The sequence below is a fragment of the Parasteatoda tepidariorum genome, chromosome 11, assembly GCF_982258835.1.
Source record: "Parasteatoda tepidariorum strain Cologne lab strain chromosome 11, Ptep-v5.0, whole genome shotgun sequence".
NCBI classification, from domain to species: domain Eukaryota; kingdom Metazoa; phylum Arthropoda; class Arachnida; order Araneae; family Theridiidae; genus Parasteatoda; species Parasteatoda tepidariorum.
In genome coordinates, this window is record NC_141765.1 from 36,674,411 (window position 1) to 36,691,937 (window position 17,527).

Sequence of the window (17,527 nt, forward strand, 5' to 3'; positions counted from 1 at the left end):
CAGCACTACTTCACACATTGATCGAATCGATGCCACGTCGTGTTGCGGCACTTCTGCGTGCTCGCGGGGGCCCTACACGATATTAGGCAGGTATACCAGTTTTTTTGGCTCTTCAGTGTACTATATAGATGACCCATCAAAATTTCTTACTTTTCCCCAAGATCCAGTTCTCCAATAATACACTGTTTCAACACTGTTATGAATAATTCTAAGCGAAGAATTTTGATGTGGGCAATCAGTAATGAAGCAATTTTTTTCATGCCTTGGCTTGAGATTGAGGTCACAGAAATCGTCATTAGTACTATTATTATCAGCTAACAGACATACTATCTGCCTAGTTTGCACACCATATCCACAGGATGTAGAACACTAAATAATGACAACAGTAAAATCATAAAAAAAATTATGCAATGATTTAAAATTTATTTTTTAATATTGGATGCTTAAAAAGCTAGTCAAGGTTTGAAAGTATATATTATTTATTGGTATTAATTAAACGTGTTTTCCTTTCTTTTTCTGTATCTAAAGAAACATTATATTGTGTGCATGCTATGTATCAGACTAGTTTAAATGTAGTTAAATGAAATATAGAAGCTAACTTTTTACAATTAAAGTTTTTATTTTTTTTTTTTCATTTCCTAAAAAGCGTGCATTTGTAAGCCATCTGTAATAAAATAATTGGGTAATAAAATAACATTACATTAAAATAACATTAGGTAATAAAATAACAAAAGATAATAATAATTGAAGATATAATAATATAACAACTAAAATACTACTGAAAGCACATAACAGCTTTTAAACTAATATTCAGCCTGTGATTGAATGACGGTAATATGACACAATTTCTTATCATTCGCCTTCCGAAATAAAACTCTCACTTTTGACGATTCATCAATTTTTGAGCTGTATTGCATTAATTTTGAGAATCATTTCTCCCCGAAATCATGTAACTTGAGACAAAAAGGAAATCCTAAACATCTGACGAAAATGTTTCCTCAACTCGAAATCTCATCTTAGTGCGTTGTGAGAGATTGCGTACTAGAATGATGAAACTATGATGAAAACTAGACCATCGAAAATAAAGTGATGAAATAAGCCAACAGGCCTGCGTAGCGGTCAAGATTCTGGCCTCCTACCAGGACGATCTCGGATTTGAATACCGATTCGGCATGGGTGCAAGGTATCACTCTGTTCTATCAGTCTTTCTTGTGTAGTTAAGGCAACATTGATTCAACTGTATGGTGCCTACGATAAAGTGATTATTGGAAAGGCTAGATATATTAAGTCCCACGATTTTTTTTTTTTTGTTCGGAAAAAAATAGAAATGAAATATTTCTTTAATTTTGACAAATTCATTTCCTTGAAGAAGTAACAATAGTAATTTCGTCGCTTTGACGAAAAATTCGCTAGGAGACTTAGGAAACAGTTAAAAAGTTTCGTGAAATTCGAGCATTCACTTTTTCAGTGTGATTGAAGAGTTTACCTGTTTATATTAGTAGTGTATAAAATCACTTTTTTAAAGTTTATCGTTTAAAAAAATGATTCTTTGGATGAATTTTGTTTTCTTTTATGCTAACGACTTTTTATGTTAATACTTTAACACTTGTAATCGAAATTACTTTGAAAATTTCAATTTCGTAAATTCAAATTACTCTATAGTTGTCTCAAATATAATATATTTCTTATGCAAAAGTCTAATTCCTAATGAAATGTTTTAAAATATTTTAACTGCTAATTTTTTTTACTTCGCTCCATTTCTCCGCAGTCCAACGTCCACATGATGGTAGCCGACAAGATGTTTTATGACTTGGCTTTCTAAATCTATTACATTTCCTTGCAGGTAAAATTCGATGAGTAACTGGATTTTGGCAAAGAACTTGACGATACATTGAGCCATCCCCACAAGTGGCAGAGCACTATAATTAAAAGCAAAGTTTTGATGAGTTCTTAACTTTTTAAAGACGAGAAGCATTAAAGCGCAATCTAAACTGTGTTAAAGAGAAAAAAAAAAAAACACGATTTTAGAGCGGTATGATATTAAAGTTGTTTTTCGAAGGCTCAGTCGTTTTTTCGAGAATAATATGCAATTTTTATAACTGCTGTGAGTTTGCAACTGTTACTCATGACAGTTAGGCCAAGTTTAGCCTACCTAAAGCTAGCGCTGTCTACGCTTCTTTTGAAAATGGCGCAAAACGTCAATATGGAGTTTTGTGAAAATTAAAAGAGCTTGTGGTCCAATTTTCTCTTATACTTAAAAACCTTCTCCAATGCTGCATGGATTATAAAAATTTGCAAAAACTGAGAATCCATCACTGATTTTGATAGTTTTCATATAGATGGAAAAATGTCGCCAATTGGTGATTTTTAAAAAAAGTTTAATAACTTTTAAAATATTTGAGTTATTTGCCTGTTCTAAAGCGCAGATAATTCTTCACAGCAAGATTATATTTATAGTTTAAAATCATCTCATTGCTTCAAGCGTAAGGTACTTAAGCAATGGCTTTTTTATTTTCCTTGCTGACAGAGCATCAAAAAACAGAGTTAAAATAATTACTTACCAAAGACCAGTTTCCAGTTTTCCATACAGGCATTTGGAGATGAGAATGGGTAATTTCTGGAAGAGGAACTGGAATGGTGTTTTTAAATATATGAGGATAGTCATCGGATTTAATTACGCAGGATGGTAAATTGCAAGGTTTGGTATCAGCAGGTTTAGTAACAGCACTGCACTTTTCTTTCGCCACAGGACTTCCATTTTCGGAACAGTACACCCTACGTTTGGTAACACCACTTCCACATGTTATGGAACACTAAAATAGTTTAAGTAAATCTTACGTTAATTATTATGAAATAAAGAAATCAAAGAAAAGTTATATGTATTAAAAAGAGAAAAGTAAAAAAAAAAATAATAAATGCTTATGCATAAAACAAAATTCGATTTTTTTAAAGCGTATAGAAGCATAGATTTTTTTTTCTGTGACTTTATTTATTTCACTAATTTAAGTTTTATTAAGTCACTTCAGAATATTGAACTCTACTTTTTTTTTAAAAAGTGAAAGATATCTTTTTTATAAAACTGCAAAAAAGAAATATATATAGTTAAGAGTTATTAACCATTTATTCTATTTATAAAGTGATATATTCAAATTAACAACATATAATAGTAAAAAAAACTTGATGAGGAAGACTAATTGCGTTTCATGTGCAAATTCATTTGTCATACAGAACGAGCAAGTTAAGTAATATTTTGAAACCACTCCATTCAGTGGCTTAAGAAAATGTCATAGTAAATAAGTACAAGATCATTAATTCAGTCTTCCTAGTCAATGTGGATATTTTTTACAGAAAAAGTGATTTTTTAATAGCTTTTTCTGATATTACTAATTATTCAAAAGGTGAATTTTTTAATTTTAACGCGAAAATTGCAATTTATATACAAGGTTAAATTAAAAAATTACGTAAAATATCTATCGTAATTGTAAAGAAATGAAATATTCTTATCTGCTCTAAATTAAAAGTAATTTGATCGTAAAATAATTTAGTTTAAACTCTTCTTGAAAAATAATAAAAGAGAAAAAAAAAAGAAAACAATTTTGCATTTTAAAGTGTCCGTTTAAATAATGCACTTAAGTGGAAGCTAAAACACGAGAAAAAATTTTCATGGCAAATTCTATTTCACCTCAATTGGTATTTCAAAATTTAAATTTTAAAGAAAAGTGAATTCTGGTAAATTTGAAGCAAACCATGAGTTTTTAAATTCCGAAAAAAATATTTTCGAATTATCATATTGCATCCTTATTGCGTAATCCTAAGTAATTCTACCATAATTTATTTGCATTTGGATACTCAGCATTTAAGACTTCGTGGTTTACTCTACGTTTACCTGAACTCACGCCTTCGTTTCTTTAAATTTTAAATTCCTCATGTAGTTGAAAGAGTATTTGCCATGAAGAGTTTCTCCCACAGTATAGTATCCTCTAAAGTTTCTGTAAACTACATTGAAAATCCATTAAATTAATCAGTTTTTACATTTTATCAATATGAATGAAAAGTTTTAAATCGTATGGAACAATTTTTGACTTTTTGCTCATGTGTAAAATTCCTTGGAGATTAAATTCTTATTCAATTTGCTTAATTTCTTAATCGAGTTGAAAGAGCGTAGGCAACAATTTAGTAGAATGTTCTTAAAAATTTCTATAAGCAAATTTCTGTCAAGCTAACATTGACAGTTTTCAGAAAAAAACAATATTTTGTTGATTTCTGAAAAAAAAAGTTTTTTTTTTCTTCGACAAATTGACTACAATAAAAGAAGCATTAATCAAAATGGATAAAAATAAGAACAACGGAAACATTTTCAAAATTTTATGCAATAAATTATTAATATTATTAAAATTTTACTTAGTAGTAATTAGGTATGAATAAAGACTTAAATAAAGATTATGTAATTGAAAAAAATAAGCTTAAAATTAGGAGTTCTACTTTTATGTTATTCCTTTTCAAGCTGCTTTAAATCATAGATTTGAAAAACTTATTCTCTTTTACAGTATACAGAAATCTCTTAAGTAGCCTTTTTTTATTAATTAATATCTCACAATCGAACTGATTAACAAAACAAAATTTTTGTTATACAGTTAGTCTATAATATGTGTTCTGTAGAGAAAGCTTTTAATAAATATTTTTAGAATCTTTAGCAAAATCGAAAACAATGAGAGATATACTCATGGGGGAGGGGGCAAATTAATATTTATTTGAGGAAAAAAACAAAAATGCTATGGAAATCAGATAAATCACATCAGAGGAAATCGCAAGCCATATGTGTAATAAACGACAAGATAGGTTTGATTGGGGGGATAAACAGAGAGAAATGGAGAGACGATTATAAGAAGCATCCTCAAGCTTCAACCACTAATTAAACCTATTTTGATCAGTTATTGCATTTGGCTTCCTTTATTATAATTAAAAAGGTAACTTTTTCATTTTCTCTTCATTTAAATATTATTTTTTGACTACCAATCTGTATACATTTTTGTTTTCGTTTTTGGTAAGGATTCAAAAAATGTATATTAAGGGCGGTCTTTTTAGAGCACTCCATTCAGTAGATTGACACTGTCGGAAGAAAAACTTGGATGTTTATAAGTTACTCACAGGTTCCCAAGATCCAGTTTTCCATTCAGTACAAAGAGGAAGATAGCAGGATTCTGATGTTGAGGGGATTCTTGAGTTATTGCACAAAGATCGAGCGACGAAATTTCCTTTGAAGTAACACATGACACGTCGATGGCGTTGTCCTCGACCACAAGTTGCTGAACACTGTAATAATATGTTAAAATAACATTAAAAGTGGTTTGATATAGATGTAGATTTATATAAAATACGGAACTTCAACTTGAAGTTTATTAAAACTACCATTTGATCCGTTTTTTTGTAATTTTTTTTAACACGTACTTTTTTACTGTATACAACTATCTCATTGAAAATTCCGAATTTTTTTCATTTGAATTCGGAATTTTTGTTCTTTAGCTGTCTAAGTTTTTGTTCTTGAATCTTAAATATGAAGTTGTATTTTTTTTCGCATGCTAAAAGACATTTTTTCTTTAGTTTTTTTTTCAATCCTTTAAATGCATTTTCAGAAAAACGTTGATTCTGAGAAAAAATTTATACACTAACACAGATTTCAAAAAAAAAAAAAAAAAATAATGGAATTAGTTCGATTTTATTATGTATTTGAAATTTTTTAAAGAATAGATTTCCCTACACAGGCAACCATATTATTGATCCAGGAAAAATAATTTGGAAATTTATGAACTACAATTTTTTGTAAAGCTATAAGTGAGACATATATAGTTTCTTTTCTCTGCATAAATTTGCTCTTATTATGGAAAAACATTTTATAAGTCTTAAAGATCTTAGTATTTTAGGACCCCATCTTTCCATATGTAAATTAATTGAGGCTGTTTATAAAAACAAACTATTTCTAAACTACTCGGATAGCTTAAGAATACATAACTTGTCTCTCTGAAATTAACAAAAAAATGAAGTTATTTAAAAGTTATCACGTTGCAAAATGAAATTTTATAAAATATTTTGCATTTCTCTCAATAGTTTTGCGAATCACGTGTATTTTTCGTTAAATCATATATTTTAAGTATATTGGTTGATAAAAAATACCACATTTAATTATTAGTTATTTCCGAATAAGTAATAACCATTAATCCATCTGCGTGGCAAACATGATCATAAAAATATTAAATTATTACTTTTCATTTATAACAAATATGGATAAGTCAGATAATATTTAGATACGAAAATAATTTTTAACTATAAGTTATTTTCAAATTGAAATATCATAACGTGATATGAAATTTAGTTAGGTTACAGAATAACTCGTTATAATTTGAGTACATTAAATTTTTAAACTCACATCACTCCATTCCTCAGGTTTCCAACTAGGGCATGATTCTAAAGCACATGGTTGTTTATTTATCAGACTGCTATTATTACACTCAGTTTCTGGTAATTCAATACTATCATCACCAAAACAAAGACCTTTTCTAAATTGTATACCTCCACCGCAACTTGCTGAACACTGAAAATACAATCAAACGAGTGTTAGTTAAATTCTTCTGATTGACACTATCACAGATTCTCAGGCTTTTAATCTATTTGGTAATTTCTTCATCAAAAAGAAATTTTCGAAATCCATCTTGAAAAATAAAATCAATAAAGGTTTTCCTAATTTAATAGATCTGTTTAAAATCCGATCCACCTTTAAATCCTAACTAAACGCCTTGTATACATTTTTTTAAAAAAATATTGCTCGAAGGTATTGGAGAATACAATATAAATTCATTCGAATTATTTTTGTGAAAACAGTTATATTTGTAGTTAATAGAAATTATAAATAATTGCTGATAACCACAATTTCATTTTGTTTCGCAAATAGACTTTAAAATTTAAAATAAAAGAACATTTATTGCAAGGAATTAGAACATATTTAAGTTTTTCTCCAATCCTCGTTAATGAAATTCTATCGGCTATGACTCGATTTACTAATTAACAATCTACACTGTGAGAAATTCTAAATTAAATTTCGGTAAAAAATACCAGCACTCAGGGTGCCGGTATGTTTTAAAGTAATAACCATTCTTATCGTAACGCGTTAGGGAACAAAAAATCTGATATAACGTACATTTTACAATAATAAATATCTTAAAAGCAATGAATCACTGTAATTTAAGAAATATTACTGTAAAAATCACGGTATAATATTTTACGGATGATGCACCCAAAATGCAGATACTTTATTTCGTAATTTGATCCGGAATTTTTTCTAGTGTACTCATGACGCTATTTAATAAACATTGAAAAAAAACGTGACTTCATATACTGTAAAAAAATAATCAAGATTGCTGGAAATTATCTGTAAGAAGAAAATTGTCTCATATAATTATATTTAACGTTTTATAATTAATTAAAAGTCGAAATATTTACAATTCAAGTTTATATAAATTTTTTTCCTTTCAACAGAGAAACGAATTTTGGTCAAATTATTTTATTGTATGGTAATGAAAATTCTGGTAAAAAATGATAATTTTGGTTATAAAACCAAAATTTACGGTCGATATTTTAACCATTCGTTTGATAATTTTTTCATTGATATAGTTTGCTAGAAATTCTGGTTTTCAAAATTATCCGAAACTCAAAAATAAATTTATACAAATAAATGTTTTTCATGTCATGCTCTAAAGTATCATGATAAAGTTAACACATTTTACTAAATTTAGGAAATTTTATCATTTATTATAAAACCATATTTTATTGCTAATTTTACTAAAATCATCTTACTAAAATTATCTACTTTCGGTAAAAATTACCGTGCATTTTAGTGTGCTCATTGAGCCAGAAATAAGGAAAATTTTATCATATTCTGATAGTTTTGGTCATATTTTTTTCTCAGTGTACAAATTTAATTTAATTTATGAAAATATATGTATGAAAGCGAATGTCACTCGTTGTAAAAACGTGTTTTTAGCTTCTTTAAGTGAAATATGTTGAAATTAATTAGTAAAAAATGCAAAAGTACATAAAAGACAACTTAAAATTAGCGCAAATAATTTACAAAAACGCATTTTAGAATAAATACTAAATTGTAGAAGAAAATAATTGTTACCGACAACTATTATTGTGATAATCTTAGTTAATTTTTGTCTAAGGAAGTAAATTAGCAACCTTATCTAATTCATAATATGGCAAATTAAACTCAGTGGCATGATTCCCCATGAAAGGCCAACGCTTACTGAGCCCATCCCAGTTTTATGACATCAGAGCAAGTGTTCCGGTTGGGTGGATAACGGAACGGTGCTTAGTTCTCAAGCATGCTGGGTGCTGAATTTATCGACCCACTCACCGAAGGGATGAAAGACTGAGTTAAATTTGCCTGGTTCGAAGACTGAGCCCTGGACCCGTGACATGGGAGCGCAAAGCGTTACCACTAAGCAGCAAGGCTTCATAATAATATGGCGAATATGTACTCTAAAAAGTATTAAATAAAAATTCCAGAGCACTTTGTTGAACTACTTAAGTTATAGAAGTGACTCTTACTTGAGACCATTCTCCATACTTCCAATCTTTCATAGTACAAGGACCGAGGCATTCAACTCTCTCGGGTGGCTTTGGTTCAATGTGAGCACAAGCCTGTTCTAGAATTATATTACTTTCCCCAGAGTCCACTTTTAACTGAACACATTTAATTTCATTTGTTTGGAAACCAGTTCCGCAAACTGCAGAACATGGTTCTGTAGAGGTAACTTTCCACCTAAAAAATGTGTGCATGTCTTAAATACAAAATTTTACTGAATATTAAAGAAATCACAAAGAAAATAATTTTTAAACATTTTTCTGCATTTCTATTCTTTAAACATTTTCCTACAAGCTGTGAGGTGGCTTTGTGATTGATGAAGCAACGGAGTTAGACTGTGAAGACCTCAGATTATAGTTTTAAGTATTGTATAGTATTGCTGCTAAAAGGTACTAACAAGAAACGCAACAAGCATATTTGCATCACGTTTCTTTCTCGATCTTTTATCTTATGCAGCTGAAAAAATTATGACTAATATAAATATAAGTAACAGGTATTTTGGTTTCGGAACGCTTTTGTAATAAGAATAAAAACGGCACAAAAACTTTAAATCAGCTAATATTTTATGTTCATACATCTTACTTAAAGTTAATGAATCGTGTCTTTTTTTTAGTATTTTTTTAGGTTGGCTAAAACTTATAAAATAAACATGAGTTAGTTTTTTTGCGTGCTTATTTTAAGGTTTAAATAACCTATATATACATTAAATTCTGATCAATAATCTTAATTTTTTACGTGCGCGCAATGTTTTCGACAAAAACATTACATCGAGCATTTTCATCGTAATTTATACGCAACTACTTAGAACTCACCATGTAGAAGTGATTACCCAATGAGTTCCATCCACACACTACTCAACCAACCATCCAATTTTTCAGTATGGGATTTATATTATATTTACACCCATTTACAAAGACTTTTAATTGAGGCTTGCTGTATTGTTAAGCTTAAGTTTTTGTATCTACTACACATTTGAAGTCTTATTTTACAGCGAAATGGGGCATACCTGATCTAGACTTTAGTGTTGCTTGAATATAACGATTACTAGTTTCATGACAGTAGATGTATTCAAAGCCTCTGTCACAAGCTAGACATGTCTTTCCACAGCATGAAAGTAACTAGTAAACTTTCATATTTCTCCAATGAGTGTAGTGTCATAAGTAATGAGTGATTTAATATCATCTTTACTTAGATTTCAAATTTATCCTAATCCTTCACTAATAACTCCCAGTGGAAAGGTGTGTCAAACTTGTGACAATGGTTTGGAATAAAGCATGCGAACATGAAGCTCTACACCGAAGAGTCATTACATTATGACCACCCTCCATCTACAACAATGGGCTCGCCCAGGTTTTCATGGTTTCTCTCCCAGGAACAATGCTTTCATGGGGCACATTAGGACCACTAATCCTTATAGAACAATTCATGAAGTCTGTAAGCTACTTGAACATAGTTGCAGACCAGGTTCACCCATTCATGGCAATAGTTTTTCCTGCGGGGGATGGTGTTTACCAACAGGATAATGTACCATGTCATAAGGGTCGAATCGTCATGGATTGGTTCGAGGAACATTCCAGTGACTTTCAAGTCATGTCTTGGCCCCCAAATTCAACTGACCTTAATCCAATAGAGCATTAGTGGTCCTACTTGGAAAACCAAATTCGTGCTGCCACGCTACCACCTCGCAATGTGAGGGAATTGCAGAACCATTTGGTGAGCGCTTGGTACCAGATACCTCACACTACCTTTCAGCATCTTGTGGAATCAATGTCACGGTGCTAGCAGTTTTGAGGGCTAAAGGTGGTCCTATATGTTATTAGCAGGGTGGTCATAATGTAATGGCTCTTCGGTGTATATTGATAAATGCAATAAAGTCTAGATCAGTTATGCCTCATTTCTCCTATAATCAGACTTTAAATGTGCAGTAAATAAGAAATCTTAACAATACAATAGGCCAACGAATCCGACTCAACGGAAAAATTTTGTAAATATAATGCAAATACTGCACTAAAAAATTTGTAGGATGTGGTTGGAGCTTGATATGCAACCACCTCCACGAAGTGAGATTCTGGCCGTTCTGCTCTACCAAAATGAGTGAAAAATATCACAGTAAAAATTAAGAAAAATTTATAAATCAGAATTACATATGCAACTCGAATACATATTTTTGGCTTTATTATTGAGAAGCATATATGTCTTTTAGGTTGTTCTCTATACCCTGCATAATTGTCAAAGTTAAAATTTCGCAGTAAGAAAAATGTGCTTTAAATAACAGTAATATAATTTACTTCAGAATGCACCCATTGTTGCAGACTTTAGCTTCATGCATAGGTCGCTCCAAATCAAGGCAAAAGGGATCATTGACCATATTTCCATTTGTTCTATCGATACAGATGGCCTTCCTGTACTGCTCGCCTATAACCTCGATGAACAAAAATACTAATAAGTGTGATGTCAGGCACATAAAATGTTCATAATAATGTAATTACTGCGAATATAAATCAAGCAATAACAGAAATGTCTCATTTAGTATAAATTAGTATAATATGCTCATCCTGTGATAAATTATAAATTATAATATGCAAAAATCGGTGGGCAAAATAAATAACTTTTAGTCTAATGATCGGATGTTTATGTTCAAGAACTCAATCTTAAAGGTTCGAAAGGGTTATCTCAAATATGCTAATTAATTAGAGCAGACGATGTTTTAAGTCAAACACAAAATCGTACTATCTCTGAATGAACAGACCTTTTTTCGACTTGGATTTCTGAGCCCCAAAGTATAGGAGGCAGCCGCAATCGGAGAAATATGGTCCCAAGTAATTCAGTCCGTAGAACAATCTACAGTTTAGAGCCCTTAAATTTTACTTCCTGAATATTTCACTATATCTCGAGAACGTTTTAAACGAATTGAAAAAGTTTTGCTTACAGTTATAAAATTCGTTTTTCCAAAGACAATTCTATACTAATTATAATTTTTAATAAATATAATTATTATTTTGTATTTCTTTATTTAGTAATAGTCGAAAAACTTTCGAATTTTAAGTCACATATTTTTTACATCATTTTAAAGAATGCAATATTAAATGGCAAAATACAAAATTTGAGAGAAATCGGTTGAATAGTCCCTGAGAAGTCGAATTTTTGAAATGCGACCGACATAGTTCGCTTTCCAACAATACATATATATATTTTAAATTTGAACTTATTTGCAGTTATTTAGATCTAAAAGAAGCAGTAATTCAATATTAACATTTTTAAGTTACAAAATCAATTACAGATAAATTTTTGAATATGGATGAAAAAAAATTTTTTTAAGCAGCTTTTCTTAGATTTTATATTTTAGAACAAATATAATTCCGAGAATTTGGCATATTTTTAGTAACTATTAGACTGTTTTTACAATTAAAAAAAATACCAAAATCTACTTTTATTTTTAATTAGAGAGTCAGAAAAAAAAATATTTAAAAGCCATCTACGCCAAAGGGATAAATTTGTATAACGAATTCGCAGTAGAACAAAATAACAGAACAAAAAACACAACACTACGTTAAAACGTAAACCTAAAAACGGATGCGGCAGCTTATTTGTGAGCTGATTTGTAACGGATGCCTCAGCTGACTAACCCCATGTAGCGGGAGAACTATAATACGGCTACGAATGGCAGCTCGCTCTCGGTTTGCTTTTTTGAGTTCCCTCTTGTATATTAAAAATTAAATTATTATATGAACACTATCACAAAACCACTATGTTAAATAAAGGAAGTAGAGTGAATATCATTTTCATAGTCTATCTCTTTAAATCTTGCATGTAAAGCTCTTTAAAAATTGAAACTCGTTGAAACATATCGTTCAAATTTGATGCAATTTCAACGCGCTTCCTAGATGAAACACATTGTGATGAAAAATAGTCTATTCTACACAATGTTAGCGTTCAATTTGAGTGGGCATATGGTTCAATTTAACATCTAAAAAGGTTGTTGCAAATATACTCTATTTTATGCTTTTGATTTCCATCTAGTACTGCAGTGAACTGATCGTTAAGACACGGTTCCCAGCAGATCACCGAAGTCAAGCATCCCTGGCAAGCACCAATTGGATCAGTCTGCATGGGGACTGAGGGTGTGCGGTATTGGTCCTCGTTAAACTGTTCTACCGTAAAGTGCTCGACTTCGCGTGCAGGTCGTCGGACTACCGAAGCGGGGGTTCCATCCCCTCTGCAGAGGATCAAAATTATGATGGCATGTCTTCGGATCATCCTCAGGGATATTTCTCAGACCGTCGGCAATAGCCTATTGTGCAGCTCTAGTGCGACGTAAATTAACTACAACAACAACAGCAAGTTAAATCTACATTTTGAGGGAGCAGTTTGAATTTTTAGCCATCTACGATTCACCGACCGGACTGCGTAAGTATCAAGTAACTGGACATGCATCAGAAAGGTTCTGGGTTCAAATCCCGGGCAAGGCATACTTCCACTCTCCATAAGCTTCCAAGGATGTACTTCCATTCTCTGTACTATCTGTCCTTACTGTGGGAGATACGTTGGCTAACATAATATGGTACCCCTGAAAGAGTGGCTAACGAATCTGCCCTTCAGATGCCTGTGTTGACGAAAGGTCATTCCCCAGGTGGGCATTGGGAAAAAAGAACCTGATATAATTGACTAAAGACAAAACAAAACAATCTATCCTCTCTATATTAAGTTAATAAGAAAAACCCACATTTGGTTTTTCATTGCGATTAAGTTTAAAATTAAAGTCAATTCCTATAATGATAATGTGCGTGGAATTGCATGTATAAGAATAGTGAGCAATTCGGAATAATGGAAAATGAAAATTACTGATAAGAATGTAATGCAAAACATGTATCACCTTGGCAAACACTGTTACACGGAGAAAAGTTTTCTTCTAATTTCCATCGATAATGTATTTGTTTATGCACTGAAATTGTGTATTCATATGATATGGATGGAGGATGTAAACTACCAACGGTTAGTACCTGTTATAAATAGGAAAAAAGATTCAAATAAGCATACTTCACTGGTCTACTAATACGTCACTGGAAATTACTTTTTAGTGCTAATTAGAAGTGCTTAAAAATTATAAGTATACAAAAAAGAGTTTAATTTTATTTATTCAATTTTTTAAGCAATAAAAACTCTGCTAACTGTTCCAAACAGAATATTGAACTTTTAAGAAAACTACTATGATATTTTAGGAAATTACATAGTGGTATTTTCATTGATAATTTTTTTTTGCAAATTATTATTTTTTATTTCCATATTCTATGCATATTATTTTATTATTTTTCTATGCATATTATTTTCACATTATTTTTTATTTGTATATTCCTGCATATTCCCTCTTCCCCATACAAAGCAGAGAAAAACAGCAAACAAGTTAAGCGAAGAAGACGAGGAGTTCTATCCAATTTTCTGATTATTACAAAAATAAAGGCATTATAGCTTACCGAGACATGTCTAGATAATGAGATAATATACTAAAATATAACAGTTAGTGAGTAAAAATCATAAGCCGAATTTTATAGTGGATTCTCACTAACTTTTTTTAAAAACATTCCTTTCTATTAATGAATTTTTCGAGTTTTTAAGAAATACGCACATGTAAATATTATATAAATTTAGAAAATTTAATTATACACATCTTCCTAAGCGAAACAAAAATTAATTCGTCAGAACTTCTAATTTTCTGTGGTTGCTTTTTATCTTTTCCCGATAAAGAAACAAATAGTAATTTTGTTGTATAGTAATTTTTAATTGACAACGTTAAAAATAAATTTTATAAACCATGATTTGCAGTTACATGCATGCATTCTCTTATAAAATTTCTTATCATTTTTACATTTTACAATTTCATTTAGATATACGTATTTTTAAATACGGAATTTTCAACTATTATGAGTCTGATTTTATAAAACCAGCAATAGAATGTATGCATAAAAATTTCAAGTCTTAACAACAATCTTTGAAAAAATCCATTTATAAAAATTGTCTATTGTAAAATCTCATTAAATTTTCTTAATTTTAATTGTACCTTTAAATAATAATTCAAGTATTTCATTAACATATATTTTAAATATTTATTTATTGAGGCTTATAAAATATGCCACCATACTGTATTTCAAAAGGAATAAAAAATGCTTTATTTAATATTAGCATAAATGTTAATGTAATGTAAGCAAACTATGAATAATAAATGTGTTATATTAAATTTATAAGTAAGTCTTTTTATTGAAATGATTAAAAAATAAACCTAGCATGCAAATTTTTTAAATTAAAAGCCAAAGAACGCTCGATTCTCAAACATATGCAACATATTCGAAATGTATGTATACTCAGTCAAATATCTTAATAAACAAACATTGAATTAAAAAATGATAAGATTTGGATCCTATGAGCATTTCTCGAGATATTTGACAATATGCATACTTTTTGGTCACCCTGTAAACGTAATGTAAATGATAACTGGACATATTGATAAAAGGAACCACTGCACGAAAATTTGTTTAGGTTCTTTTTTTTTAATAAATAAACTAAACCAAGAAATACTTGTTCATTAATGCAATTATTATTCGCTTAATGGAATATGTATTTAAAACAATCTTATAAAATTAAATTTTGAAAATTTGAATTAAATTTCGTTTTTAATATTAAATTTTGATTAAACTAAAATGTGATGTGCACTTATTCACTTAATTTTAATTTTTTTGTGTACTTATGAACCTCTCTCTGTAACGGGCTACAGTGACTACCTGATTCATTTTAATAAAAAATTTACAGTTTTTTTGTGAATTAAAGACATAAACCACAAGAACTTGAAAAAATTAAAAATGCATACCTGAACATATAAATCATCTTCTAATCTTTTGGATGCGTTGATTCGTTCAACTGCAGTATGAGAACCAGAGTAATCTATCAGGGAACTGGCATACTGAATGCTTTTAGGAAACATTGATATCATATAGTTCCCATTCAAAAGATATTTATGATTTGATCCTACCAAAGCTGAAAACAGATATTTAATTATAAATATATTTTTGAGCTGCATACTTTAAAGACAAATTTTATTGCATTGCGAATTATAAATATCTTAAGATTTTTTATGCATCATATAGAATAAAAAAAAGACACGAGAAGGGATATGCACAGTGCTATAAAAAAAGAAACTACATTTCACAAATACAATTAATTAATACCATTTTTTCAACAACACAAAATCTTCATTCTGTAATTATGGTAAAACGCATGGCAGCAATAAACTACGATTGGGAGCAATTCTTTAATTTTACGGGTTTGAAGCCATTTACAACTGGTATGGTAAAAAAAAAAATTTATTACAAAACTATACGGCTTTGTAACTATATGAAACTAACCTGGCTTCAAAACCGAAAAAGTTAAATTTAACTGAATATTGGAGTTACGTTATGTTAGGCTTTTCGTTAAGTAATGAACATTAGAGAAAGGTTGTGGTTGAGTTGTGTTTTGTCGAAGGGAATCGTGAGAAAAGACTTCACTAGTATATCTAGTGGTACCATCCATCGTGAGATTTGAGAAATATTAGACTCTTTTATGTTAAGCTGTGCAACAATGCAAAAGTTTAGTTTTAGCACTTTTTTTCTCATCATCTCTTACACTTAAAACCTTAACAGATTAAATATTTAAGTCCGTAACAAGCAGTTTTGTGGTGCTGCCATCTATGCGTGAATGAGAATTTCGTATTTTTATTCCAAGGTTACCAATTGAGGAGGGCAGGACACTAATAACTCCTCTTTGGAATAAATGGGCGTTGGAGGAATGGAGAAAATTTTGCGGTGTCACCGCTGGGATTCCAACCCTGTTCAGTCGGTCATAAGGTTGACAGATTGACTCTCTGGGCTAAAATATGTCTCCAGCTGCAAAGAACTAAGTTTCTTAAGGTGTTCACTACATGCTTATTAATAAAAGATTATAAGGCATCCGATACAGGAAAATAAATCCTATAAAGATATAGTAAAGTAATATCTAATTCATTTTCCATACTAATATGAAATAGAGTGAGCAAAATTTAACAACGCATATTTGATTCTCCCTTTATTTATTGCAGTTACTGTTTTTTCTATTTTAATTAAATAAACTGGAGGAAATAAGGTAAATGCCAAATTAATATAACCCAATCAGTGTTTAAATACTAATGACTCATAAGGCTTTTTTTTCAGTAGTATGTATTTTTTTCTAATAAATCTTGCGCTCTTGTAGTATAAATTTATTTTTATTTATTAATTTTAATAATTATAATTTAATGTAATTTTTTATTACACTTCTCAGAAAGTTACCTTTTGAAGCAAAAGCTGTTCTTTTATGCAGAAGTTATTCTGATAATGAAAGCTGGTAAATAAGTTTATAAGTTGTCTGATAGCATTACTTTATTATTTCTGAAAATCAAAATATTAACCATAATAATGCGTAATCGTTATTCTGATTTAATATGAAGCCGAAGAAAAATATATGCTTTTCTTAAAACTTGCAATATAAAAGAGTCAAAAATTTATAATTAGGCTTTAATATTCTTAGTTAAATTACGAAAATTATCCATTTTTGTAAATTATATATTTTATTTAGTATTGCAGTCAAAGTAGTAGTATTTTTTAAAAAAAATGTTCATGAGCAGTGTTCCACATTGTGAATTATGGTGGGCGATGAGCGTCACCGTGAGCTACTTTTATTTGAATATATTGATCGTTATTTTCAGCATTTATCATTTAAATGTGCACAAAGCAGTTGGGGGTGCGTTTTGATCAAAAGTGAGTTATGATTTTACGGAGGAGGAAATGAGAAGAAGTCGTAGGATTAAATCGGGATATCTCATGTAAAATATAGGCAAATTAA

General features: G+C 30.0%; 1 protein-coding gene across 1 annotated transcript in view; it reads right to left on the reverse strand.

The window, feature by feature from the left end:
• The window catches only part of LOC107443755 (A disintegrin and metalloproteinase with thrombospondin motifs 9), a 332,741-nt gene that overhangs the window by 21,280 nt on the left and 293,934 nt on the right, over positions 1-17,527 (reverse strand). The window contains exons 17-25 of the mRNA XM_087154967.1: positions 15,501-15,667; positions 13,515-13,641; positions 10,930-11,056; positions 8,605-8,818; positions 6,425-6,589; positions 5,149-5,313; positions 2,562-2,813; positions 1,749-1,919; positions 151-369 (exon numbers count right to left, since the gene is read on the reverse strand). Of these exons, the coding sequence (XP_087011093.1) occupies positions 151-369; positions 1,749-1,919; positions 2,562-2,813; positions 5,149-5,313; positions 6,425-6,589; positions 8,605-8,818; positions 10,930-11,056; positions 13,515-13,641; positions 15,501-15,667 (1,607 nt within the window). The remainder of the gene's footprint in view (positions 1-150; positions 370-1,748; positions 1,920-2,561; positions 2,814-5,148; positions 5,314-6,424; positions 6,590-8,604; positions 8,819-10,929; positions 11,057-13,514; positions 13,642-15,500; positions 15,668-17,527) is intronic.